We start from the raw sequence: 26,665 nt of genomic DNA on the forward strand, positions 1-26,665 counted from the left end.
GATCGCAGTAATCTTTATTGCTTTCTATTTTTTTCGGCTCCTCACGTATTTTGAGGTTGGATTCTGTTTGATAATCTGTTTGGATATCGTCTTCACTTTCTATTTTTTTAAATTCTTTACAATTTCTGTGTCCAAGTTCTTTTTGATTATACATTTCGCCGTCTTCTTCATTTTCTATTTCTGAAATAGCGCCATCATCGCTTTCCTCAGTATATCACATGTGACACACTAACAATGTGAATTATTTTTGTCAGTATCTCAGGCAGTATTTTTTAAAGTTGTTGCTGCTGCACTCTCTTTTTCGTTTTCTCTTCAATTTTTCATTTTCTAATTCTAACTTAAAGACATGTTTTTTTTCAAAAATCTCTTAATGTTATAGCAAAGAAAACTCTTTCGGTATTACGTTTATTCTTTCTTGTTGATTTTTCTGGAACTATTGAGTAGTCACCTATACTCTTAATCAATGCTGGATTTAATTCAGCATCCAAATTATTTTAATTTGTAGTGCACCTGAAGGCTGCTTCTTAGATGGATCTAACCCAGATTCAGTCTCAGTCTAGTCCAATACCTGATTATCGAATGATCCTGGCAAGTCTCATGTTCAAGTCAACTTTTGATTATCTGGTCACGATCTGGTTTTTCAAAATAATTCCATATTTTGTATAAACTCAAAAATTCTTCGGTAATGCCTTCTTGAACCAAAAGATCATTTGATTAAATTTTCCCAGCCAAACTGACGACTGTTGTATGGTCCATCCGCGGGGGTAGCTCTTACCTAAAAATGTGATAAGGTGATATTAACTTATAAGTAAATAACAAGTTTTTATGATACTACCGCAGGACGCTCATTTTTGTTTCCCAAACACTTCGTGTAATCAACTGTATCTGAGTTGCAAGGGAATAAACCACACGCACGAATTCCATTAATTAAAGTGTTCCCCTTAATATTATTCGCCACTACTTTTTCCAATAGTGGAGCAAATGTCATTTTATTTACAACTTCTCCAGGATTTTGTTAGTAAAATTCCCTGATGGCCTTTTTCCATCCCACTTTTACGGGCCTGAATACTGCAACATCACAAGGTTGAAGAATTCGAGTTACATTCTTACTGTAATATTATTTTTCGGCAAAAATGGATGGAATACATTTTTCACATAAGCCTAGAACGTCTCTGCCGTCATCCACCCATTATCGGTTTTTCCAATGCCCCTATCAGGATCTTTGATCTGGAAGCAGAAAACGAAAACATAATAGTGATGCTTTCCTTAGATGATCTCTTTTCCAGAGAATATACATTTTTCGCGCTTTTTCTAGCAAAGACTTTGCCATTTTCTGGGCAAATCTGAGAACTGGATTCGTCGCCATTATAAGTTTTTGAAGGTTCATTAATGATTAAATTTTTGGAAACAAGATAACTGTTTATATCTTTGAATCATTTTCGAATGTCTGCTTCTGAAACACAAGCGCTCGCACTACTTACTGCTTTACTTTAGGTAGACCATATTTTTTTCCGTATTTCTATATGAAATAGGGCCTGCGTAGCGCAAGCGGTAGGATGCTTGCCTCGCATGCTGGTGGTCAGGAGTTCGAATCCTACCACCGGCAAGAACAACTAGACATTTTTAAAAATGTCTATAGGCCCCAGGTCGACTCAGCCTGAATAAAATGAGTACCTTGGGTAAAACCAGGGGTAATAATAGGCGGTTGAAGCGTAGCACTGGCCATGTTACCTTCCTTGTATACCGTAGGCCCTAGATATAGCAGACTCCCTGCTATACTCCCAACGCCGCGAAGCGGTATAAAACGCGAGACTATTATATTATTTCTATATGAAATATTGTTATTCTTGACTTCATTTACCGCAGATGTCCAGCAACTGAAAATACACATATGTTAGTTGTAGTTATTGGACGCCCATCTAACACATAACCTAGACTTAAATATATGAGGGCACTGTGTTAAAATTCACCTAAGATTTCTTAAATTAAGTTTAAGAAAACTGTCTTTTTGGTGCATAACCAAAGAATCTTACATTTTGCGGTAAAACAGAAAAGTCAATCAAATGTCATTTATGTCAATATTGATACTAATAGTACAATGGCGATATCTCAACAAAACTTAACTCACTACTGAATGCAGAACTCTTGTTTTCAGTTAAACAATTCTTCTTCTTGATGTGCCTATCCGTTACGAATGTTGGCGATCATCATGGCAATCTTTATCTTATCTGTAGCAGCGCGGAAAAGTTGCACAGATGTTGTATTGAACCAGATTCTGAGGCTCTTTGACCAAGATGTTCTTCTTCTTCCTGGACCTCGTTATCCAAATAGTTTTCCTTGCAGGATGGCTTGAAGGAGAGCATATCTGGATTCATATATAATAGTCTCCCGTTTTATACCGCTGCGCGGCTTTGGAAGTATAGCAGGGTAGTCTGCTATATCTAGGGCCTACGGTATACAAGGAAGGTAACATGGCCAGTGCTACGCTTTAACCGTCTATTATTACCCCTGGTTTTACCCAAGGTACTCATTTTATTCAGGCTGAGTCGACCTGGGGCCTATAGACATTTTTAAAAATGTCTAGTTGTTCTTGCCAGCGGTAGGATTCGAACTCCGGACCACCGGCGTGCGAGGCAAGCATCCTACCGCTTGCGCTATGCAGGCCCTATCTGGATTCATTTCGCATAATATGTCCGAAGAACTGTAACTTTAGAGATTTGATGGTGGTCAGTACCTCTCTGTTCTTATCCATTCTTCTTATAACCTCATTTGTGACTCGGTCAGTCCACGGGATCTTAAGCATTCTCCGATACAGCCACATCCCATATGCGTCCAGTTTTCTGTACATATCTTCGTTCAAGGTCCACGATTCAACACCATAAAAAAGAACTTCCTACAAGGGATTGGTTGACGTAGAGTTGACCTTCTGTTATCCTTTTCTTGCTAATTATCATAAGCTTTGTCTTCTTAACGTTTATATTGAGTCCATATTGTTGACTGTAACGTGATTTAGTTCATAAGAATTTGTAGGTCTTCTAAGTTGTCCGCAAATACTATGGTGTCATCTGCATATGCAGTTAAATAATTGGGATGTCCAATAACTCGCAGTGTCCAATAACTGGTATGTTTATCCTATACAACATTAGAATTATTGAACGTTGGCGATCACCATAGTTCACAATCTTCTCATATTCTCTATGGTGATTTTATTGACAGCGCTCTAAATAATGATGTGGTCGATTGTTCGCACCATTGAATTAGATTTTTCAGACATGTTGTTCTAGTTCTATACGGACCACGTTTACCTTGAATTTTTCCCTGAATGATCATTTGCAAAAGTTTATATTTTTCGGGATGTCTCATAATGTGACCAAAGTATTCCAGCTTGCGTCTCTTTATTATATTAACCAGTTGTGGTGTTTGGTTCAACCGAATTCACGCTTTCACTCCATATAGTAGCACTGGAAAGATATAGCAATGTGTCATTCGAACCCAAATGTCTATACTAAGATCGTGACTGCAAAGTACGTTTCTCATTTTTACAAATGTTGCTCGGACTTGTTCTATTCCGCTTTTAATTTCTACGGTTGGATCCCAGCTCTCATTGATATTACTGTCGAGATTTTTTCCACTCTTTCCAATACGACATCTGCTGCTTTTATACCGTTATCCTATATGTAATTTTGTTTGCTAACTATCATATATTTAGTTTTCTTAATGTTGAGATTTAATCTATACTGATCACAGGTGTCAGTTTATTTTGTTCATTAGATTTTCAAAGTCTTCACTGCAATTAGCCAGCACTAAAGTGTCGTCGAAATATCTAATACTGTTCACGGTTACACCATCTACAATAATTCGTTTTGTTCCCATTAAGGCTTCTTTAAATATTTCCTCTGAATACAAGTTAAAGATAGTATAGATGTGTAATTATTCGTAAATATTTATCGTCCAATCCAGCTGTTTTCAATATTTCTAGTATTTTGTTATGCTGGACGTTATTAACAGATCAATTGCGCAGATGTATTTTGATTTATACATTAAGCGAGGAAACGAATCACTAAACCTACCAATTTTCTGCAGCAAGATGAATCGCTGTGCAACTTTTGGGCCACGGATATTGGGCCATTTTGGACGACAGGAATGGAAAATACCTTGGAGACAATCGCTGTCGTAATATTCGTGTTCAACAACCTCAAATACCCCCCGAGTAATGACTTTTCTTCTTCTTCTTCAGGTGCCATCTCCGCTAAGGAGGTTGGCAATCATCATAGCTATTTTAATTTTTGAGGCAGTAGCTCTAAATAATTGTATTGAGCTGCATCCAAATCATTCACTCAGGTTCTTGAGCCATGAAATTCGTCTTCTTCCGATGCTTCTTCTGCCATCTATCTTTTCTTGCATTATGAGTCGCAGGATGCCATACTTCTCGCCCCGCATCACATGTCCGAGATACTGTAGCTTTCTTTCTTTAATTGTAAGTTCAACTTCCTTCTCTTTGCCTATTCTGCTCAGTACTTCATTGTTCGTAACTTTATCTACCCAGGAAACCCTCATAATTCTTCTATAAGTCCACATTTCAAATGACTTTTGAATGATTTCAAATAAAAATAATATAAAACTTCAGTAGACGAAATCCACCCCTCACCAGGGTGGCTCGAGAATCATCGCCGTCCTAATATTCCTATTCAGCGACCTCAAAAACCGCCGAAGTAATGACTTTCGATTGATTTCGAATGAAAATAACACAAAACTCTATGATAAAAGGTACACCCAGGGCACTAGGTAGCTCAAAAACCATCGTAGTTATCATATTCGTATTCAGCGACCTTAAAACCCCCATGTAACGAAATTGAACTCATTTCTGAGGATATTTTCTGAGTTGCAAATTTTGGAAATGCATTTTCCTTATGCGCCAAATGCAATTTTCATTTTACCACTCTGAATTTTGTCCACAAACTTTCCTGACACTTTCCCGAATCGAATGAAAAAAGTTGCACAGTCATTCATCCTGCTGCGTAATGTTGGTGGGTTTAGTCACAAATCACAATACTCTACTGTACGGAAAGGCTTAATATTTTGGTCTAATTTCGACAAATTTCTGACCAGAAATTTGTTTTCTGTCTAGAACTTCTCGATACATCGTACATTTTTCCTTTTTTTGTTGTGTCGTCTAAAATATTTTAAACGTGCGTCTAAATACAGCATAAAGACCACACATAATCTTGATCATTATTTTTATTAGTCTTATATTAAGATGGCCAGTCTAGGTATCAGGTAATAGCCAGATTTAACCCTCCGCATTAGATGTTTCACATCAAAATGTCCATTGATCTAATATTCACTTCACTTGCTTCACTTTTATCTTCTCTTTCATGATTATGCTTAGCATTGCATGTCGGTCCTATTGATAGTCAATTCCGACAGAGCTTCTTGTACCGGGGTAAGAATAATGAAACCTGGTTACGTGTAATACCCAAAGTTAAACCAATCACGGCTCCAGGAGGGAAAATTATTAATACCTCCTCCATTTATTATGATACCCTGATGAATTTTTAAAATGTTTTTAAACAAAAGCAAAACAATTTACAATACAACTTAATGTAAGACTTTATCAATGTCTTAATCCTGTTAAACGGTCTCGTTATTTTCTTGAATGGTTGAGTCTTAAATGAAAACATTACTATTAAACTTCTAAATAAAGTCTAAAGTTCTAAAGTCTCCTATACTCTTTTTCTAGCAGCCATATTAAAATAAAAGTTATATCATAATACGACATTTACATTGCATTTGACTATCATTGTACGATGAAAATTTTTGTTGGAGGTATCCAAGCCAATTTTATAGATATAGCCGTAAATTTTTTATAAACCAACTGTCTTTTTATTTGTTAGTTATCAGACGAAAAGTCTCTGCGAAATTTGCATTACTCCAACTTATTCTCCATAATTATAAGTCTCCCTTAGTTTTTCCCAAACGTCTAAGAATCTCCATTTCCTTTTTATGTTCTGTTCTCGGATTTCTGTTCCAAATTTAAAATTCATATAAAATATAGTGAAAACATGGCAGCACAACAATCGAATCCAACGTTACACGTGGATTCAGTGATTTGTTAGGATTGGCTCCTCATTATCTAGCTTCTCATCATAATCTAAACTCCAAAATCTACTGGTGAACACAGACCTCTCGCATACTTTTCCACTTAGTCCGATTTTGCGCTATGTGCATTTAAATTCGTACTCACTCTTTGTAGTTATCGATCCATCTCTTCAGGAGTCTTTGTTTCTGTTAGCTTGTATTCGTGGTCTCCTTTCCAAAATTCTTTTTGTCCACCGATCATCAAATTCTCTTGCTACATGACCTGCCCAATTCCATTGACCTCATATTGATGAGAACTTATCTGTGTTGGCCTTGTTCCTTGTGTCATTATGTTGGTTAACTAGTATACCTTCTTCTTCTTGCTTCGTCTATGTAGGCTTTAAAGCCTGTTTCTTCTTCAATATTAGCCTCCTAAATTGTTTAAATTATCGCACCATGTTTTTCTTGGTCTGCCATTACTTCTCCGTCCATTTGGTGACTTATCTCGTGCTATTCGTACTATCCTATCCCCTGCCATTCTACTAATGTGGTCGTTCCTGTTTCCGTTTTGTCACCCATCCATTTATGTCTTCTACATTGCGTACTCTTCTTAAGTTGTCGCTTTTCTCCCTATCTAACAGACTTTTCCCTGATATTCGTCGGAGAATTTTTATCTCTGTTGTTTCTAGTAGCCGTCTCGTTTTAGATGTGTCAGGTCTTGTCTTCGCCGTGTATGTTAATATAGGTCTAATTGCTGCTTTATAGATTCTAGTTTTTGTGTCTTGTCTTAGGTGTTTGTTCTTTCAGATTGTGTCATTAAGTGATCCCGCCACTTGACTTGCTTTTAACCTTTGTTGACGTACTTCTTCAACATCTATTCCCAGATATCTAAACTTTGCTTCCTGCTTTATTATTTTCCCATCATTTCGATTTTGCATCGTAGTGGGTATTTAGATGTCATACATTTGGTTTTTTCTGCTGATATTATGATATTGGCCAATTTCTTGGCTGTTGTATTGAAGATGTATGTTAATCTTTGGAGCTCGTCTTCTGTCTCGGCGATTAATGCAGCGTCGTCTGCATAACATAATATTATGTGGATTTCTTTGTTCCCCATTCTGTAAACATGACCTTTACGTACTGCTTTTATTATTTCGTCCATTATTATATTAAAGAGAAGTGGGCTTAACGAGTCACCCTGTCTGACTCCACTTTGTACTGATATACACTGTGTTAGATTTCCTTTTATCTTTGCCTGTATTCGATTATGGAAGTAGATGTTTTCGATGGTTTGTATAATATTGATTGGCATGTTTCTTTTATTCAGTAGGTGTAAGACGTCTTCGACTTGGATGTGATCGAAAGCCTTTGTCAGGTCTATAAAACATACATATGCTGGTTTATTGTACTCGATGGCCTTTTCTGTGATTTGTCTTACTACAAATACGGCGTCTACGCAGGATCTTTCGGATCTGAATCCTTGTTGTTCATCTGATAAAGTTGTTAGTTTATTGATTTTGTTGGTTAGGACTTTTGTGGTAAGCTTAAGTGCGGTGTTCAGTAGATTTATATCTCTATAATTGTTGGGGTCTTCTTTATCTCCTTTCTTGAACATTGGTATCGTTATGCTGTTTCTTCAAGCGTCTTATATCTTTTTTTCCGGTTATTCCGTCTGGTCTTGGTGATTTTCTATTTTTTTCTATTATTTTGAGTGAATTTATGGCCATCTCTACTTCCTGAAAACTGATTTCTATTTCGTGTCTTAATTGAGGTATGTTATTGTGTTGGTTATTATTTTCCTTTCCTTTAAACAGTTCCGTTTAATAGTATGGCATTATAAAGACGTGACTGGGAAAAAGACTTTTTATATTTTATGGTGAGTAAATGCAACAATTAACTAAAGCATTTTAGTAGTAATCTTCCAGCATGTTATTAGTAAATAGGTTAGTATGTTAATCACCTTTTTCTAATCCAAAGGTGTCTAAACGACCCTAAGCCCTGTTAAAGGACTTAATTGTATCAGTTTAAAAAAGCTGGTGAATAGATATTTTTAATTTAAGTCCGTTCCGTTCATCTCAACTTTTTATTTTATTATACTTTAAATAATTAGGTACAGTTTTTTGTTGATTCTTTTTTAATAATCAAAACATTTTATATTTTCTTACTTTATTTTTTCGGCTACGTTTTGAGGTTAGAAAAACAGTTTAGTACATTTTTTTTTAAATAAACTGTAACAATCAGAATATGTCCCTTAAAATAAAACTAACTTTTGTACATTTTTTACTCAATGAAGTAAGATTTCAGGCCAGTTAACATAATTAAATTATAAGTTAGATTTAGAAGTTTTACATAAGAATCCAGTGACGTATTCAGAAAGTTTTTGAAAGTTCGATAACTGATAGAAATAATATGTACATATATGGAAATTGTAAAGTGTATACTTGAAAAAACTTTGTGGTGTACCACACGGGTCTAGTTTAAAGGCCTAAAATAACCATGCTTCATTCAGCATACTTACATAGCACAAGGGTGCTAAGTAACAACGCAAAATTAAGCAAAATAACATTCAGTGATTAAGTAAGAAGATAATCCTTTCTTCTCCTATTTTACTGAAGTTTATGCGATTGTCGTGTATCACTCGTCGTTTTCCACTGATTTAATCTATCCCGTTGCACAACCTTCTTATAATTCGCGTTGTTTCTTTTCCTACTTTCTATGTCTATCTCTTGCCCTCTCTCTCTATCTATCTATTTCGCTCCCTTTCACTTTCTCTCTGGCCATTAGCCTTTCCCTTGATATCTTACAGTTAATTTATTAAGTCCACTGACCAGCATTTGTGTAGAGTTTGTTTGTGAATTCATTCAGTTAGTCTTGTTTCATCCTTTGTGCTATTATCTATTGGTAATGAGAGTAGTTTTTATTATTCTACGAATAAAAATCTCTACTAGGAATAATTATTTAACTTTTTTGGAGTTACATACTAATTGGGATAAAATGCCATCTTTTTTCATTACAGTATTTCTTGTGGATTCATTCTTTTTTTGTTCAGGTATATTTTGTAAGCTACAATCATTGACCCAGTTTTTGTATATTATTACTATTTGGATTATATAATTTTGCCATAACAAATTTCCTGTTTCGGGAGTTTTGCAGCCAAGAAATTCTTCTATATCTCATGCTTCTTCCTCCAACTATCTTTCCTTGCGTTATAAGCTGTAGGAAGTCATAGCTTGTGCCTTTAGAGACGTAATCAAGAAACGCAAGTTTTCTCTTCTTTATAGTAAATATAATTTTAGGTTCATTAGTCTTTTCAGCCTGATTTGTGACTCTATCCGTCCAAGAGACTCTGAGAACTCGTCTGTAGATCCGTATTTCAAAGGCCTCTACGTTTTTAAAAAGTTTCTCATTTAGTGTTCAGCTTTCCACACCGTGGAAACACCTAATCATTCTAATTCTTAGTGCGTCTTAGTAGTTCAAATGCGTGAACGAAACTCTTTTGAATGTGAGTTAGGTTGGTAATAGTTCCAAGATATTTGTACCGAGAAACCTGTTCAATGAATTGTCCATTAAAAACTAATTGTCCACACTTGTTGTTAACTTGTTTTGAAACGACCATCATTTTGGTTTTCCTGATATTGATATGTAAACCATGTATCATACTAGCCATAAATACTTTATCAAAGAGTCTCTGGACATTTTCCAACTTGTTGGTTATTACAACTGTATCTTCATACCTGATGTTGACAATAACTCAATTTAACGCTATTCCAGCTGACTCTTCACGGAAAATATATTCAGAGTATAAATTGAATAGCATTGGCGAGAGAATAACATCCTGTTATACACTCTTCTGAATACTTATTTCCTTTGACGGGGGAGCCTTCTTTATTCTTGCAGCTTGACCCCAGCATAATCTTGATAATATTTCAACATCTTGATAATCAATGTTTAGGTTTTGCTAGATTTCCAGTAGCTTCCCGTGCTTAACATTATCATAGACCTTAGTAAAGTCAATGAATTAGACATACATATCTTGATTGACCTCTATGCATCTCTGTGCTAGTATATTAAAGGCAAACAGGAATCCTTTGTTCCCAAACCATTGCGTAATCCCAACTGTGTATCTGATGTTTCACTTTTTCTTAGGATCTTATTAGTTCTCTATTCTCTAAGTAGTCTTAGAAATGTCATCTCTGCTGCCTGTGTTCTACTGTCGTATTTTTATAATTTATTCAACGCTCACTCTGCATAAGTAAAAATACAACATGTAGAATTAAATTTGTATATCTTTTTTTATTCTGTTTTATATATAAGTAAAACAACGCTCAAGAGGTGTCTTAACTTTTGAACTTTTCACTTAATTAACTCGAAGTTCTTTATTCCCTTCAGTCTCTCTATTAACTTTGTGTTATCCAGAAGTTAGAGAGCATCGATATTCACATGTTGATGAAATCTTTGCTCAGGATTATTGGCACATTTATTTCTTCAACAGTGTCCATCTTCAAATATCGGTAAATGCAACCTAAAAATTTTGTTCTGAAAGATCGTTAAAATATTATTCTTGCTGGTACATACTCAGAGCTAAGCACCGTATGACCATACCGGCCTGAGTATTTGTAAATCAAAAGTTTATTTTCTATGGAGAGCTTTGAGTTTTTTCCAAGAAACCAGTACAATTTTTTGTATTTTAATTCAAGTTCTTGTGTTAAAGGATCTGTGTGCCATTTCATTTGAATTGGCACATGTTGCTTTCTCGTATTAGTGAAATTCACATTCACTGATTTGGTCTCATTCATTTTATCCTCTATTTTTTCGTCCTATCATCGATCTTGTTCACTGAAGATTGTTTATTTCTTGCAGCTTTTTTGTGGGTATTTCCCACTGCCATTAATAGCTTTGTCATCCACAAAAGTTGCGATTGCTTCATTTTGGAGTTCAGGAATGTCGTTTGTATACAATAAGTAGAGAACGGGACCTAACACACTACCCTGCGTTGCTTCTGCCTTGATTTCCTTTAGCGTGAATCTTTTATTCTTTCATTCTGTCATTATTATATAATGTTCTATTTATTTTAAGACATGATTTGAAATTTATGTATTGTATCATCTATTTAAGTGATATTGCAAAAATGATGTTTACTCCTAAAATGAGTGAATCACATACTGTTAACTTGCTTAATTTTACGCTGGAGAAAAGTTATATTAAGTCTTTGTAGTTACAACGATTTGTACTGTGTCTCTCAAGTTTTTACGTTAGGTACTTAACTTGTATTTCTAAAACATATTGTTTCAAGATCTCAATTTTTTTTTGTAAATCTATTTTTATCTTTTCAATAGAGCTTAAGGTAATGGACAATGGTTTTAATTGTAATTTAAGTTTTAAGGTTAGGTGTTCTTCATCAAATATTTATGTAAAATAGAGATTAATAAAAAATCTTGGACCATTAATGCTTGTTTTTATCACTTAGATATCACTTATATTGTACTTTTAGAAAATCTTAAATGAATAAACGAATGTAAATAGAAGTTCATAGAAAAGATACAATGGACGAAACTTAAATGTGATAGATAGAAGAGAAAAATAATATAACTATATTATTATATATATATAACTATATATAATAATATAAGTGAAACTCTACAAACACACCTCAAAGTACACATAATCGCGCCTTTGGCTCTGTGACAGTAATTCTGTGTACTTAATCTACTCTGCGTTTTGTCATCAGGTCTGGGTCTGAAGAACATTGCAGCGGGTTTTGAATTAGCGCACCCGTGTCGTAAATATGGCATTCCAAACCTTTTTTAGTTAATGACCTATACATTTTCTGTTAATTGGTTAAAATAGTTTTAATATTGTTATGTGACTGTACTTACGGTTCTGTAATATTTCGAAAATTCTACGTGGCGTTCTATCAATGGTTTATTCGCGATATTTTCCTGGAATTTCGTATTAAAAGTGCTGAGTTCAGTGTTTATGTGATTAGAAAAGTGTTTATTTTGTAAAGCGAAATACAATAATTTATTAATGAGATATTTGTTATTTAGTTATTATTAGTAATTTTTTTGTAGTAGGTGAGTCAAATGAAAATAAGTTAAACTGCGTGTACTTCACTTAATCCCTGAATCCGAGAAAACAGTAACAATATAATATTATTTTATTTAGTTTTGTGTAATATATCAAATGCTCAAGACAGATGGAACTGGCACAAATTAGAGGAAGCCTATTTTAACTTTGGACGCAGAAGACTGGATGATGATGAATATATCTAGTAAAATCTTGAATAATTTAGTACCTAATAATTTTTTCTCTCGGGGAAAAAGCGAAACAATGTTTTCCAGCACGTGATGGTGATTATATACCACACCTTATTAATAGCTTAAATAAACTTATTGTTGCAGAACTTCTCTACTTGGAAAAAAAAGAATAAAATCAACGATGTAACATTCTTATGGCGTCATCCCACCTTACATATAAAATATTTGCGTTATGTATGTTTAGCAGAACCAAAATTGACATGGACGTTATTGACGGTCGGTGAAACTTGTTTTTACTTAAATACTGTTTACCAATACTTGTGTAAACACAATGCAAGGCTGCATCTGGTATAAATCCAGAAATCTCATTACCTTTTCACTTGTCCACTCCATTTCACAGTAGGTACACAACAAATCAAAGTGTAATGACGGCGCCACACTTCGCTATGTGTTAGTTATGCAGTTTCTGTATTCACTCAAATATTTGTTATTCATCAGCGAATAACAAATACGCTACTCCACACTAGTGCTGGCGGGCTAAACATACCAAATATTTGCGTCATGCGTGTTTGACAGAACCAAAATGGACATGGACGTTATTGACGGTCGGTGAAACTTATTTTTACTTAAATACAGTTTACCAACGCTTGTTGTGTAAACACAATGCAAGGCTGCATCTGGTATAAATCCAGAAATCTCATTACCTTTTTACTTGTCCACTCCATTTCACAGTAGGTACACCACAAATCAAAGCGTAATAGGTACGATAGTTGTATATAAACACACAAATTTGTCGAATTATTGGTTCAAGAATGACGAAAATTACAATAAAGTTAGGTTAAGATCAAAGAGAGACAATCACCACAAATGCGAGCGAAGTGTGGGCACTGTGGGCAGTCGATACATACATTCGGCTTATTCGTGTCCTTTGAAGTGTGTCAAAAAACCGACAAGTGGACGGGTATGTGTATTTGCTATTCGGGTATTTGCTTATGCGGGCGAATAAAGCAAATAATTGACGAATGTACCCTCCACACTTGTCTTTTGCAGCCGAATATGCCGCATAGCGAAGTGTGGTGCCGCCATATAGTATAATACATTCTTGGTTCAAATCCAATGAATACTAATAATTAGGCAACTAATTATATCTCCTACATTGGGGTGACATCTAGGGAGTAATAGCAAAAGTTGAAAATTTATTTCTTTACTAGTTTAGTCATAGATGTCATAACTAAATTATTAAATTTATGAAGTGAATATCTATAAATATCATAAGGTTTTGGAGTAAATTTAATTATTTATAAGGACGTTTTTCACATTTGGTCCCAGTGAAGATAGCCTCACTTTCACAGAACGAAATATTGTGTTGGCAGTGTTGCCATGTCCTTAATGTCCTTATGCTTCAAATACAAAAAGATAAGCTTTTAAAATGTACATTTTTATTATATTATTTTATGGATTCTGCAATTTTATACCTTATTTAATATTTGTTTCGTTTGATATTAATTGCAATTAATTATTAGAATTTTTTTTTTGGCAATTGTCCCAATTTGGCAGGTTGGCGGATAGATTTGGCCATAGAGTCAGGACCCTCAAACCACCAGTTGCCAGAATGAAACAGACGTCTTTTTAACTTTATTATTTATAAAGACATTTTACTATTTACTTTTAAAAACTGTTTTAAAACTATTTACTTTTTCATTTTTTTTTTGATAATTGTTAAGTACTAGTTTTTAAATATCTTGTTGCTTTTGATTGCGTATGTTTCATTTTTAATGTATTGTTGTGAATTTATTAAAAGGTTCAATATTTATAACACTTACGGATTTAATTTATTTCTTTATTTATATTAACTTATCTGACAATAATTTATTATATTCGTACGTAACAAATTCGCGAGCGCGGGTGTTGAGAATTAACTGGCCCTCCATATAAAAATGTCGTATTTATATACGAAATCCTGATATACTAGAACAGCATCGAAAGATCGCATTGTCTTGCATCGAAAAATCGAGAAGCATCTAGATTGGAGGATTCACCATAATTTGAACCTAAATCCTTCGCCAAATTTCTACAACAAAACAGAATTATTAGTCATCATATATTTAGGCCAGTATATATTTATCGTAACATTGCCCCCCTCTTAAAAGATGGTTCCTCCTGGAACCTTGTCGGGACTGGAACCGGAACTGTATGCTGGTATCGGCAACTGGACCCTCTTTTACAACTTCCAGTTGTATAAAAATGACAAGGGACGGTTTTCTCTCCGCACAAGGTACTTAGCGGATTGCAACAGACTAACACCTGGACTTCGGTGTCTTTGAAGATCTCCTCCACCATATTTCGGATAACCCTCCAATCTAATTGGCGGCACTCCAACTTTGGCATGGCTAACTTTTGCACGTCGGACTCTAGTACGTGCTCTCTCAATTGAAGTAAGGCTTCCCATACATCTCGGTAGGTAGGTTGGTCACGGGCAGTGTCTTTTGTTACCAGGTAGAAAAGGTAACGTGATGCATCTTGGAGTTTCAAGGTTTTACCGGGAGCTGGCACTTGGCATTGAAGTTCTGCAACTCGACCAAACTTCCTTCGAAAGACGGATGCCAACCCTGGTGCATCTTTGATACTGGCCGGGATGGTAAGGGCCAGCGAGTAGTCATCGGGGAGCGCGAGTAGATCTTGCTTTTCTTCAGTGGTAACACCATGTCTTGCTTTACCGGTACCTCCATAGGCACCCATGAATTCCTCAAACGTGAGGTCAGACACATCTTGGACTTGGTTTACTTCCACTTCTTCATCTACGTCGTGGTCACCTTCGAAAGATGCCAACCGGTTATGGTGTACTATCATCGGCTTTCCCCTCGGAATCTTGCTTATTCGGTAGATGACATCGTTGATCTTCTCCATAATGAGGTATGGACCTTCCCAAAACTGCTGCAATTTGGGAGAACAACCTTTTCGCTTCTTGGGATTATACAGCCATACTTTGTCGTTCTTCTTAAAGCAACCCTTTTCGGCTTGTGTATCGTACCGTTTCTTCATTCTGTCGCTAGCGATCTGAAGGTGGGAACGGACCAACTCATGTACATCGTCCATTCTTCTTCGTAATTCGATCACATAATCTTCACCTGCTACATCTTCTCCAGGTTTACATCCAAACTCGAGATCACAAGGTAGTCGCATTTCGCGTCCGAATAGGACTTTGGCTGGTGTCTGGCCTGTTGATTCGTTAACAGCAGATCTGTAGGCCATTGTGAAGAACGGAAGGTATTGGTCCCAGTCTCGCTGATGATCGGACACCATCTTTGTCAAATACTTGCCAACTGTCCTATTCATTCGTTCTACCATACCATCCGATTGCGGATGATACGCGGTAGTTCTTGTTTTCTTCATGCCTAGTCTATCACATATTCCTTGGAATAGATCACTTTCGAAGTTCCTGCCTTGGTCACTATGGATCTCCAAAGGCACTCCAAATCGGCTGATATATTCTTGGATCAACTTATCTGCAACGGTGGCGGCCTTCTGGTCTGGAAGTGCGTAAATCTCGACCCACTTAGTGAAGTAATCCATTACTACCAACATGTACTTGCCCCCATTTTCACTTTCTGGAAATGGCCCTGCAATGTCCAAAGCTATTCTTTCAAACGGGCTTCCAACATTATATTGTCTCATAGGAGCTCTCCTTTTCCGGTGAGGCCCGTTACTCGTAGCACAAATAGTACATTTCTTACACCAGTCTTTTACGTCGTCGGAACTGTTCATCCAATAAAACCGTTCCCGAATTCGCTGAAGGGTTTTCCTTACACCAAAATGCCCTCCCGATGGACTGTCGTGTAACTGACGAAGTACTTCGGCTATTCTGCTCTTTGGGATCACCAACTGTCTTCTCTTCTCTGAACCGTCATCATTTTCCAGGACTCGTTTAAACAAGCCATCTTCGATGATAAATGAGTCCCACTGGGCCCAATACGTCTTAACTACTGAGCATAGGTTTGATATTTCCTGCCAAGGTGGTCGACGGTTTTCCTCTTTCCATTTTCGGATTTTCTGTATAACTGGATCTCTCTCTTGTTCTTCCCTTATCTTAGTAGGCGTCCAGTCGTCGTTGACAATCGTCGTTCTTAGCACTGCTGCTTCCTTGGATTCCGTTTTGTTGCAGTGGGGACACTCTGCTGGGCATGGCCTTCTGGAAAGAGAATCAGCGTTTCTGTGGCTAACTCCGGCTCGGTGCTCAATCTTAAAATCGTATTCTTGGAGTCGTTCGATCCACCTGGCTATCTGACCCTCTGGATTCTTAAACTGCATCAACCACTTAAGGGCGGCATGGTCGGTTCGGATTAAAAACTTCCTTCCATAGAGGTATTGATAGAAGTGCTCTACTGATTTCACTACTGCCAGAAGTTCTCTTCTCGTGACGCAATAATTCCGCTCAGGTTTTGAAAGGACTTTACTAAAATATCCGAGGACTCGTTCCTGTCCTCCTTGAATCTGAGACAGCACTCCTCCAATTCCCACGTTACTTGCATCCGTATCTAAGATGAACTCTCCTTCTGGCAGTGGATACCCCAAAATTGGTGCTGTTATTAAATGCTTTTTCAACGTTTCAAAGGCATTTTGGCAGTCTATATCCCAGCGGTATTCTCTTGCTTCCTCTGTAAGTCGCGTTAATGGCTTAGCGATATCTGCAAACTTCTTAATAAACCTCCGGTAGTAAGTACATAGTCCAAGAAAACTTCTCACTTGATGTTTGTCAGTTGGTTTTGGCCATTCCTTAATGGAATCGATTTTTCCCTTATCCACGGCCACTCCTTCTTTACTGACTATATGACCCAGATAATTGACTTTACCTTGAAATAGCTGGCACTTCTTGGGGTTTAGCATCAATTGGGCAGCTTTAAGTCGATTAAAAACGTTTTCTAAATTCCTCAAATGATCTTCGAATGTCTCCCCCAAGACGATTATGTCATCTAAATAAACCAGGCATGTTTTCCAAGATAACCCTCTCAACACATTTTCCATAAGCCTCTCAAATGTCGCAGGAGCATTACAGAGTCCAAATGGCATAACGTTGAATTGCCACAATCCAGATCCTGTGGTGAAGGCTGTCTTTTCTTTATCTACTGGGTCCATTTCTACCTGCCAGTATCCAGACTTCAAATCCAAAGTAGAAAACAATTTACTTCCAGCCAATGTGTCCAATGTGTCATCGATCCGAGGCAGAGGATAACTATCTTTCTTGGTAACGTTGTTCAGCAAACGGTAATCCACACAGAACCTCGTCGTTCCGTCTTTCTTCTTAACCAGGACCACCGGAGAGACCCATGGGCTCGTAGAAGGTTCTATCACCCCGTCTTTCTTCATTTCCTGAACAATCGTTTCAGCTTCCTCTCTTTTCGCCTGTGGTAATCGTCGAGCTGTTTGACGAATTGGCTTAGCATTACCAGTATCAATTTTATGCTTAACAACGGTAGTTCTTCCCGTCTTTCCTCCTTTCGGTACGAAAATATCACGATACTGCCGAAGAAATTCCCTTAATTTCCTTTTTTCCATCTGATTTAGAGACTGTCCTGCAACTGCAACCATTTGGTCGAATTTGTCGTTGGAATTATCAGATGTTGTCGCCTGACGGATTATGGATGTCACAGGTACACAAGTTCCTACTTTTGTCTCTTTCTTAATGGTCACTGGGTAGTCGTTGACATTGATAAGTCTCACAGGAATTTCTTTAGCCGAAGTCACCAATTCCTTTCCAATTATGATTCCACGGCCAACCTCATCGTCGTGGTTCCAAGGCTCCATCATAACAGGTCTCCCTTCGTCTACAATTCCCTGTAGTCGCGCTACTATGATCGTTTCGCTTCTCGCAGGCACGACTGTATCTTCTGTAATGGCTGCTTGCACAGTGTTGTCATTATGTGGATGAAGAAATACCTCCTCGTTGCCAACTTTGATTACCTTATTCTTAAAATCCAATTGGAATCCATGCATATTCATTACGTCCATTCCTAATATAACATCCTCTTCGATGTCAGCAACTATAACAGTATGGACAAACTTTTCTGCTCCAATTCCCAATTGTACCTGGATTTCTCCATGAATGTTGGCATTTTCACCTGTAGCGGTCCGAAGTCGCAACCTCGTTGGTAACAGTTTCTTACGGCTGTTTATAACTGTTGGACGTATAATGGTTCTGGTCGCTCCGGTATCCACCAACAACGTATGTCTTTTACCATTTATTTCTCCATCTACATATACACTATCTTCACGACATTTCAAAGAAGCTATTAGTATAAGAGGGTCTTTGGAAAGGTTCCGGGTCGAAGCTGCTCCCCTAAAGCCGACTCGTTCTGGTTTTTCCGATGGTGAGTTTCTTGATTTTATGGTCTTCGTTTTCTTGCATGTCATGCTTTTTATCAAATTAAAGAGCTGGTCAAGTTTATCTTCATCTCCTTCCTCTTTTACAGTCCTAACTTTACTGTACCCGCCAGAGGCCTGCGTAGCTGACTCGTATTCGAGGGCGGCGGATAAGACATCAACCAGCGTCTTGTGACGAGCTAATCGTAGTGTTCTCTGCATTTCATGATCACGAAGACCATCAATAAACGTTTGAACGGCCAATTTTTCCATCATGTCTTCGGGAGCTGTTGGATAAGCATATCGTACTAATCTGGCAATATCTACCTCATATTCTTGAAGAGCCTCATCTTTCTTCTGTCTACGATTTTTAAGCTGCGACTGATATACATGCTCCAAATGTTCGTGGCCATATCGCATATTTAACCTCTTCTTCAGTTGTTCGAAATCATCGGTCTCCTCTACGGCTATGGTCTGAAGCACATCTAAGGCATCTCCTCGAAGAGCGATAGTCAGGTTTACAGCCTTTTCTTTTTCAGACCATCCATTTGCTCTTGCGGCTGATTCGAACTGTTTCATGTAGTTGTTCCATGATGATTTTCCGTCGAAAGTTGGGACTTTAACATGAATAGAACCTCCACTTCCTTCAAATTTCGGCCGTGTCTCCAACTTAAATTTCGTCTCGTCTTCTTTTATCTCCACTGTAATCGGATTGTTACCTCTCTCTGCTGTCCCTGTTTCTTCCATCTTCCTTTCCATCTCTTTAATCTTTTCTTCGAAGGCCAACTTATCGGCAGCAACTTGGTTTTTTAGCGAAGACACTCTATCGTCAAGAGCAGATATTTCAGAAGTGACTTTAGAGATGTTAGCAGAAACTTTGCTTTCCAGAGAAGAAATCTCGTTAGAAACTTTGCTTTCTAAAGAAGCGATGTCGCCGGATACTTTGTTCTCCAATGATGCGATGTCGCCGGAAACTTTGGCTACATCAGAAGACACTTTCGAAATATCGTCGGAAACTTTGTTCTCTAATGATGCGATGTCGCCGGAAACTTTGGCTACATCAGAAGAAACTTTCGAAATCGACGAGAGGACAGCATCTTCAAATATATAAGTCTCTGGATCTAGTCCTTCTTCTAGCAAAGCGTTCTTTAGTCGTTGGACTAACTCAGCCTTTTTTCCGGTAGAAGCTAATTCTCTGTCTTCAAGATGTCTTCTTAAATTAGTCACTGTCAGCTCATAAATCGTAGCCATTTTCACAATTTATTTTATATTCACTTGTATTATTATTATAAGTCTAATTTATGTTCGATCTCACTCTGACACCATTTGTTGTGAATTTATTAAAAGGTTCAATATTTATAACACTTACGGATTTAATTTATTTCTTTATTTATATTAACTTATCTGACAATAATTTATTATATTCGTACGTAACAAATTCGCGAGCGCGGGTGTTGAGAATTAACTGGCCCTCCATATAAAAATGTCGTATTTATATACGAAATCCTGATATACTAGAACAGCATCGAAAGATCGCATTGTCTTGCATCGAAAAATCGAGAAGCATCTAGATTGGAGGATTCACCATAATTTGAACCTAAATCCTTCGCCAAATTTCTACAACAAAACAGAATTATTAGTCATCATATATTTAGGCCAGTATATATTTATCGTAACAGTATATTTCAACACTGCCAAACACCAATATTTCATTTTGTCAAACCCATTTGAGGCTATCTTCATATAAACTAAATACTATGTTTAAAAATAATAATTGAATTTATATGATTTTATTTTAAAACGAGAATTATTATAAAAATATAAACAGATGATTCAATGTTGTTATTAATCGGATGACATTTATGACTTTATTAAATTTTGACAATCGTTACGAATCAGATCTTTTAGTGACAGATATTCTTTTAATTTTTTACTTCTCATTTAATGTCTATATTTTGTTAGTTATTTTAGGCCGTCTACTAAACGGCCTACCGAGTTGCTCTGAGTTCTCCATACTCATTTATATGAGATTAAACGTTCTTCCAATGTTTAAAAATTGGTTCACTTTTACAGTCATGAGTCTGAATAGAGTTGAAATGTTCTTGCGGATAATTCACTTTACCGATAATGAGGATTGCCCACAATGACAGTCTTCATAAAGGGAAATATTTGATAGATAAAATAGTTCGCAAACACCGTTTGTATTGACGAATCAGTGATACAGTTCGGCGGTGAGGTAATAATGTATCAATACAATAAAGGTAAAAGAACAAAGATGGCAGTTAACTTTAAGGAAAGTACAAGCTGAAGATAGCTGCAAATGTTAACCATGAAACAAAATATTTTAGGCAGTGTTGACATGTTTTTATAACGTATAAGTTGTATGCTACAAATATAAAAAGAGAAAGCTTTAGAAAAGTACATTTTGATTATATTATGTTATGAATTCTGCAATTTTCAATTTATATAAAACTTGAACGAGTAAATATTTGTTTCTTTGGAGGTTAATTGCAGTTATTAGAATTTTTTTTGGTAATTGCCCTTTGATATGATTAGCGGATAGATTTGGCAATCCACACACCACTAGTTGACAAATGTTTGCACTTAATCTAGAAAGAGATAAATATTTACTCGTTATTTTGTATAAATTAAAAATTGCAGAATTCATAAAATAATATAATCAAAATGTACTTTTTAAAAGTTTTATCTCTTTATATTTGACGCATACATTTGCATTATAGAAACATGCCAACACTGCCAAACCGAAATATTTTGTTTTATGGTTGACATTTGCGGCTATATTCAGATTGTAATTTCGTTAAAGTAAACCAATATGGCATAAAGATATTTAAAGTATGCTGCAATGGGCGCTATACTTACTCTAAATCTTGAAAGTACATACTGTTTTCCGAGAAGAGATGTTGATTGGGTATAATTTTGCTCAATACCTTCACAAATCAGTTTTCCTTAGATCCAAATCTGGACATATCTCCCGTCGTCTACTAACTTCTCTTGGAGCGGACAAGGGTCCATAATTTAAAAAATTACGTACAATAGACTGAATTTACGGTCGTGCTGGTGGCGGCCTATTTGGAAACACATTTACAAATTGTTGTCTAATCATGTTAAACAATTTACACTTTTTCTTATACCGTTAAAATTATTTTCACGAATTGTTTTTTCAACAAAAAGTTTCTGTGTTTACCGTGCAAAAACACTTTTCGATATTTGATCGTCTGATGTCTTGCTGCAGCAGCCGGTAGGCCAATGTCAATTGTGGTGAAAAACCCACTCATTAACGGAAAAACTCAAATACCTTGCTCTTGATAAGTCCAGAACACAGTCAAATTTTGCTTATTTCTCTGGAGTATATATCTGCTATTTATTTGCGCACTAAAGGACTAAAAATGTAGGGGAAAATAAATAAAACTTCAATATGTCCAAATAATAATTATTTACCCTTAGAAATACATAACTGATGAACTATTTAGAATAGAAATATTAGAGAACTACAAGAGTAGCTTTAAGTATAATATACAAATGGTCGCTGACAATGTGACAAAGATGTTAACAGTAGAAAACTTATAAAAAAGTTACAAGTGTATAAAATTCCAAATGCAGCCATTCAATAATATAAAAGTTGTCGGTTTTATTTCTGGCCTTTTTTTAAATCAATTTTAAGCATCACTAAGAAACGACATTTAAACCATCATTAACTAATTCATGAATATATACGTTCAAAACCTTAAATTTACTAATCAAACAAACATTGTAATTTCTTAGCGATTTTAAATATCTCATTTGTTCCCCATTTGTAGAAAAAATGGACTTCCTTAACCATAAAACTCAATGTTACTTACAATGCTACGTGTAAAATATCATCCAAAATTATCTACTCTACAAAAAGGCAACGTGGTATACACTTATATACACAAACTCGCAAAGTTGCAAATAAAACGGCAACGAAGAATTGATTCTTTTTGACAATTATTATTAATTTGCAACTTTGTTCATATAAAAACAAATTACATGTTTGAAAAACTGGTATTTACACGGATAAGTAGATATTGAGCAACAGGTGTAATTCAAGTGTTTCCTAAAAAATATTCTATGTGGTTGTTTATACTGATGGTATACTTGACCAAAATACATTCTGACATCAAATTGGTCGCTGGAGAGAGAAGGAAGCGAGTCATACCTTGAGACAGCTTCGTGTTTCTGCAGTGGGGATGTCCAAAATTAGAATCTATGTAATTATTATTGTTTTAGGTACTCCTTTTCTTATCTATGCATATATTATACATATTTGACTATGAATGATAAATATAATTCAAGTAATCCACTACAATTTTGTATTTCCGTTGTAATTTCCGCTTTTTTTGTTATTCAAAATGTTTTCTCGCCCTCTTTTTTAGATACTATTTTTTATGAAACACTATACTCTATAAACATGTGATACATTAAAAATTTTTACAATGCAACACAAATTGTTTTAAATTATTTCATTTTATGTATATCAAATAATCTTTCGGGATGATTTAGTATGAATTCGCAACAAATCAAATTTTTTTATGATTTTGAAATTTTATAGAATTAAAAAAATACAAAAGACATAAAATTTTGTTAGCTGTTGCTCAATTATTTTAGGAAGCACCAGGCCAAGAAGGAACAGTGTAAAAATATAGTATCTCATCATTGCATATTGCGATTAAAACTCGTTGATAGTTCTAGATAATAGAAAAATAAATTTTAAAAGTTTACAGTTTTAAAAAGACTTACACAAATTATTAAAATCCGTTTTTTGTGTAGTTAGAGCGTATGCGTGCAGATCTTTTTATGAAATTAACCTCCATTTGACAGTTGACATAAATCCAGATATTGGAAATTGTGGAAATTGAACAAATAAATGTTTTAATTCCACAATAATATATTGCTGTATTTATACAGGATAGCATAACCTTTTCTGTTAATGTTTTTTAAAATATTTTCTTATGCCAGACTTGGTAGGTAATGACTAAAAACCAGCTATAGATATATAGCAAATCTTTGAGAAATTAGATTTTAACGCACATGTTGAAGCAATAGATGTTTAATAATTTGTTTAAATCTGTGAAGACAAGGAAGATTTTTTTAAGTATGTTAAACAAGGTTTTGATTTTTTTGATCACCGAATGGCACACTAACATTAAAAACAGAAAACTACTCAATATTGGAATGCGTCCTTGAATAAGAAAATTTTGAATAAAAATTATTAGTCCAGAGGTAGAAAAGAAAAAGATGGTAGATGAAAAATTGTAGCGTATATATATATATATATATATATATATATATATATATATATATATATATATATATATATATATATATATATATATTCTTGTGTGAAGTTAGAAGATTTTGCTACAAACCTTCAGTGTACCTTGCTCGGTATCTGGACTAATTGCAGATCTGGAGTGTTTTATATATTTTTTTATCAGTTCAGCTCGGATCCGTTTAATGTGAGGATCCGATTTTCAAATTGACCCAAAATTGTTGTTAGTTATCACAAAAACAATGGAAAACAATTTTCGTATAACATTAGTTAAATATATATAAAAAGCAATATAATCTAACAAAGCAAAAAGAAGTTAACTTCTAAGGCCACTTAACTGAGCCAATAGGGCTCTAATACATATCAAAAAGAAAATATAAGAATAATACTTAACGTGTAAGTAATAACTGAACCGAAAAACTTAAAAATATTTTTTTAAAAGTATTTTGAAAAAATGATCATCTCGCGTTGAGCATTTAAAGGTTCTTTAGTAATATTGGTTTTTTTAACTCGAAATAATAGGTAGGACTCCTAGATTGTTTGATATGAAGGTTAAAAACAATTTACATATTTTCGAATTGGTCAACTCTGCGCTTGGTGTTACCCTTGCGGATTTCACGGAGAGTCTTGTATTTGTCTCTTCCTTGACGAACATTTTCTCTGTGGATTTTGTCCATGGCAGTTTCCTTGGTTTCGTCGCGAGATTGAGCGAGGTCTTTCTTCAAAGCCTAAAAAAATATAGAAAGATAAGTACACATAAGCTTCTTTTTAACGTGTTGGTATTTGGTTGAATTAAACAAGATATGTGAGTGTTTACTAAATCTGTGAAACAGTCAAATAGTTGGATTATTTATTAGCTTAAAAAAGAGATATGTGATATATTTAATATAAATATAATGTTATACTATTATATGAAATCGATTTAATGATAACTGTTAACCCCGTCATAGTGTTATGTCGTGTTAAACCTGTGTCTAACCTGTGGCACTAAGTCTGCAACTTGATCAAACACAGGATCAGAAATCAAGAGATATAATGCTAGACTTTCGTCCATTTTATAAATATGTAAGGAAGATCTCTATAGAAAATGCGATATCAGAGGATCACTATCTAAAACCCAGCAACTCTGACTGTGGAGAGTGTGAAGATTCTGAGGGTTATAACAATAAAATCAATAAAAATGTCCACGGACACTACGGATACAAAACTCCCAAGGGGTGCCCTAACTTATACTTGGTCACGAATACATGAAGGATTATTATTCCTTAGACTATCAATTGGAAATACACATTTAAATTCTAATTTAGGGTGTATTTACATACATATGAAATATTTAATTTGAAATGTGTTTACATCAAATGATTACATAATTACGACAATAGTTTTTTGTGTTCAAGTGTGTCTGAAAAACGGTCCAATTCAGCCAACACATTTATTGCCCTGACAGCTATATTATACACTAAATACTCTGAAGAATACAACTTGTGAGTTTGTAACGCTAATCATAGTAACCATTAACAAAAAAAGTGTCCCTCGATTCAGGTATCGAAATGTAAATAAACAAGGTTGGTAAGCCGGACAATTTTTTGCGCAGTTGGGTAAAGATACAAAATATTACTAGATCTAGGTTTCGATCCCAGATCTATAAGAATAATAGCAGCATATTCTGGGTTTCGATCTCAGATGTATAAGAATAATCTTGCTTGCTAATTGCCAGAAGTTTGTATGAATTGTGCCAACAATTTAATTATTAGCGCCTTTATCTACCAGGTTAAAATCCTTGTTTATTTACGTTTGAAACAAATGACATCGTTTCCATAATAGTCAAACTTCAATATGCGTGTATATTTGTTGGTAATATTTCGCCAACGCCATAAGCACCTGCAAGAAGTCTTGTTACAGTGTGAAATTCAAATGAATTCAATCAGTAAAACAAAACGATTACTCAAATATTTATTGATTGATGTGATGAAAGACGACAAATTATTCCCCAAAACAGAAATAGTTTATGTTCACATATGAAGAGGATTTTTATAATAAATCCATTACTTCCCATCTGCGTGATGCCCTAAAAAGTCCACGTGATGTCGTAGCCGCTTAGAGAACGTCTATATAGGAAATAGAAAGAAATAGTGTCGTACGATTATCCTTGTAAGGTATTCGCTAAACGATCAACGTGTCAGTGGTTTCCAACAAAAAGAAACGTAGTAAAATTTATCTAAATATGTAAATATACTTCTACATGATCTTTAGCTATTACTTAAATTGTCAAAAACTGTAACGTATTTATTTATACCGTATTTACTCAATAAACTATTTAGATGTACCAGAAAACTGTAGAGAATCTTTTGTAGAGACTTAATCATCTTTAATACCAATTTTTCTTTGATTTGTCAAAGAGCTTGTGCAAATAAAATTGGATTTCGTCAGGAACTGATCAGTAAGGTCTCCACAAAAATTCTGCTTTTATAAAACTATTTATTTTACTAATCATGTAAATTTAATGACTGGATTAATGAGCTCAAGCTTGTTAGAAACATGCAAATAGCAAAGGATTAAGTATGGGAAACCAACGTTTCTTTTATTCTACTTTGTGACACTAGCATTTTCAATAACGTGAACTATTTCAAAAACGAAGAAAGTTGATTTTTTATTCAGTATT

General features: G+C 35.2%; 1 protein-coding gene across 4 annotated transcripts in view; it reads right to left on the bottom strand.

The window, feature by feature from the left end:
- Nucleotides 1-22,131: 22,131 nt before the first annotated feature.
- The window catches only part of Moe (moesin), a 162,996-nt gene continuing 158,462 nt past the window's right edge, over nucleotides 22,132-26,665 (bottom strand). For all 4 annotated transcript variants that reach the window (XM_072536827.1, XM_072536826.1, XM_072536824.1 and 1 more), the window contains one exon: nucleotides 22,132-24,731. In XM_072536827.1, coding sequence (XP_072392928.1) covers nucleotides 24,567-24,731 — 165 coding nt within the window. In that variant the 3' untranslated portion in view covers nucleotides 22,132-24,566. The remainder of the gene's footprint in view (nucleotides 24,732-26,665) is intronic.

Source organism: Diabrotica undecimpunctata, chromosome 7, assembly GCF_040954645.1.
Source record: "Diabrotica undecimpunctata isolate CICGRU chromosome 7, icDiaUnde3, whole genome shotgun sequence".
NCBI classification, from domain to species: Eukaryota; Metazoa; Arthropoda; class Insecta; order Coleoptera; family Chrysomelidae; genus Diabrotica; species Diabrotica undecimpunctata.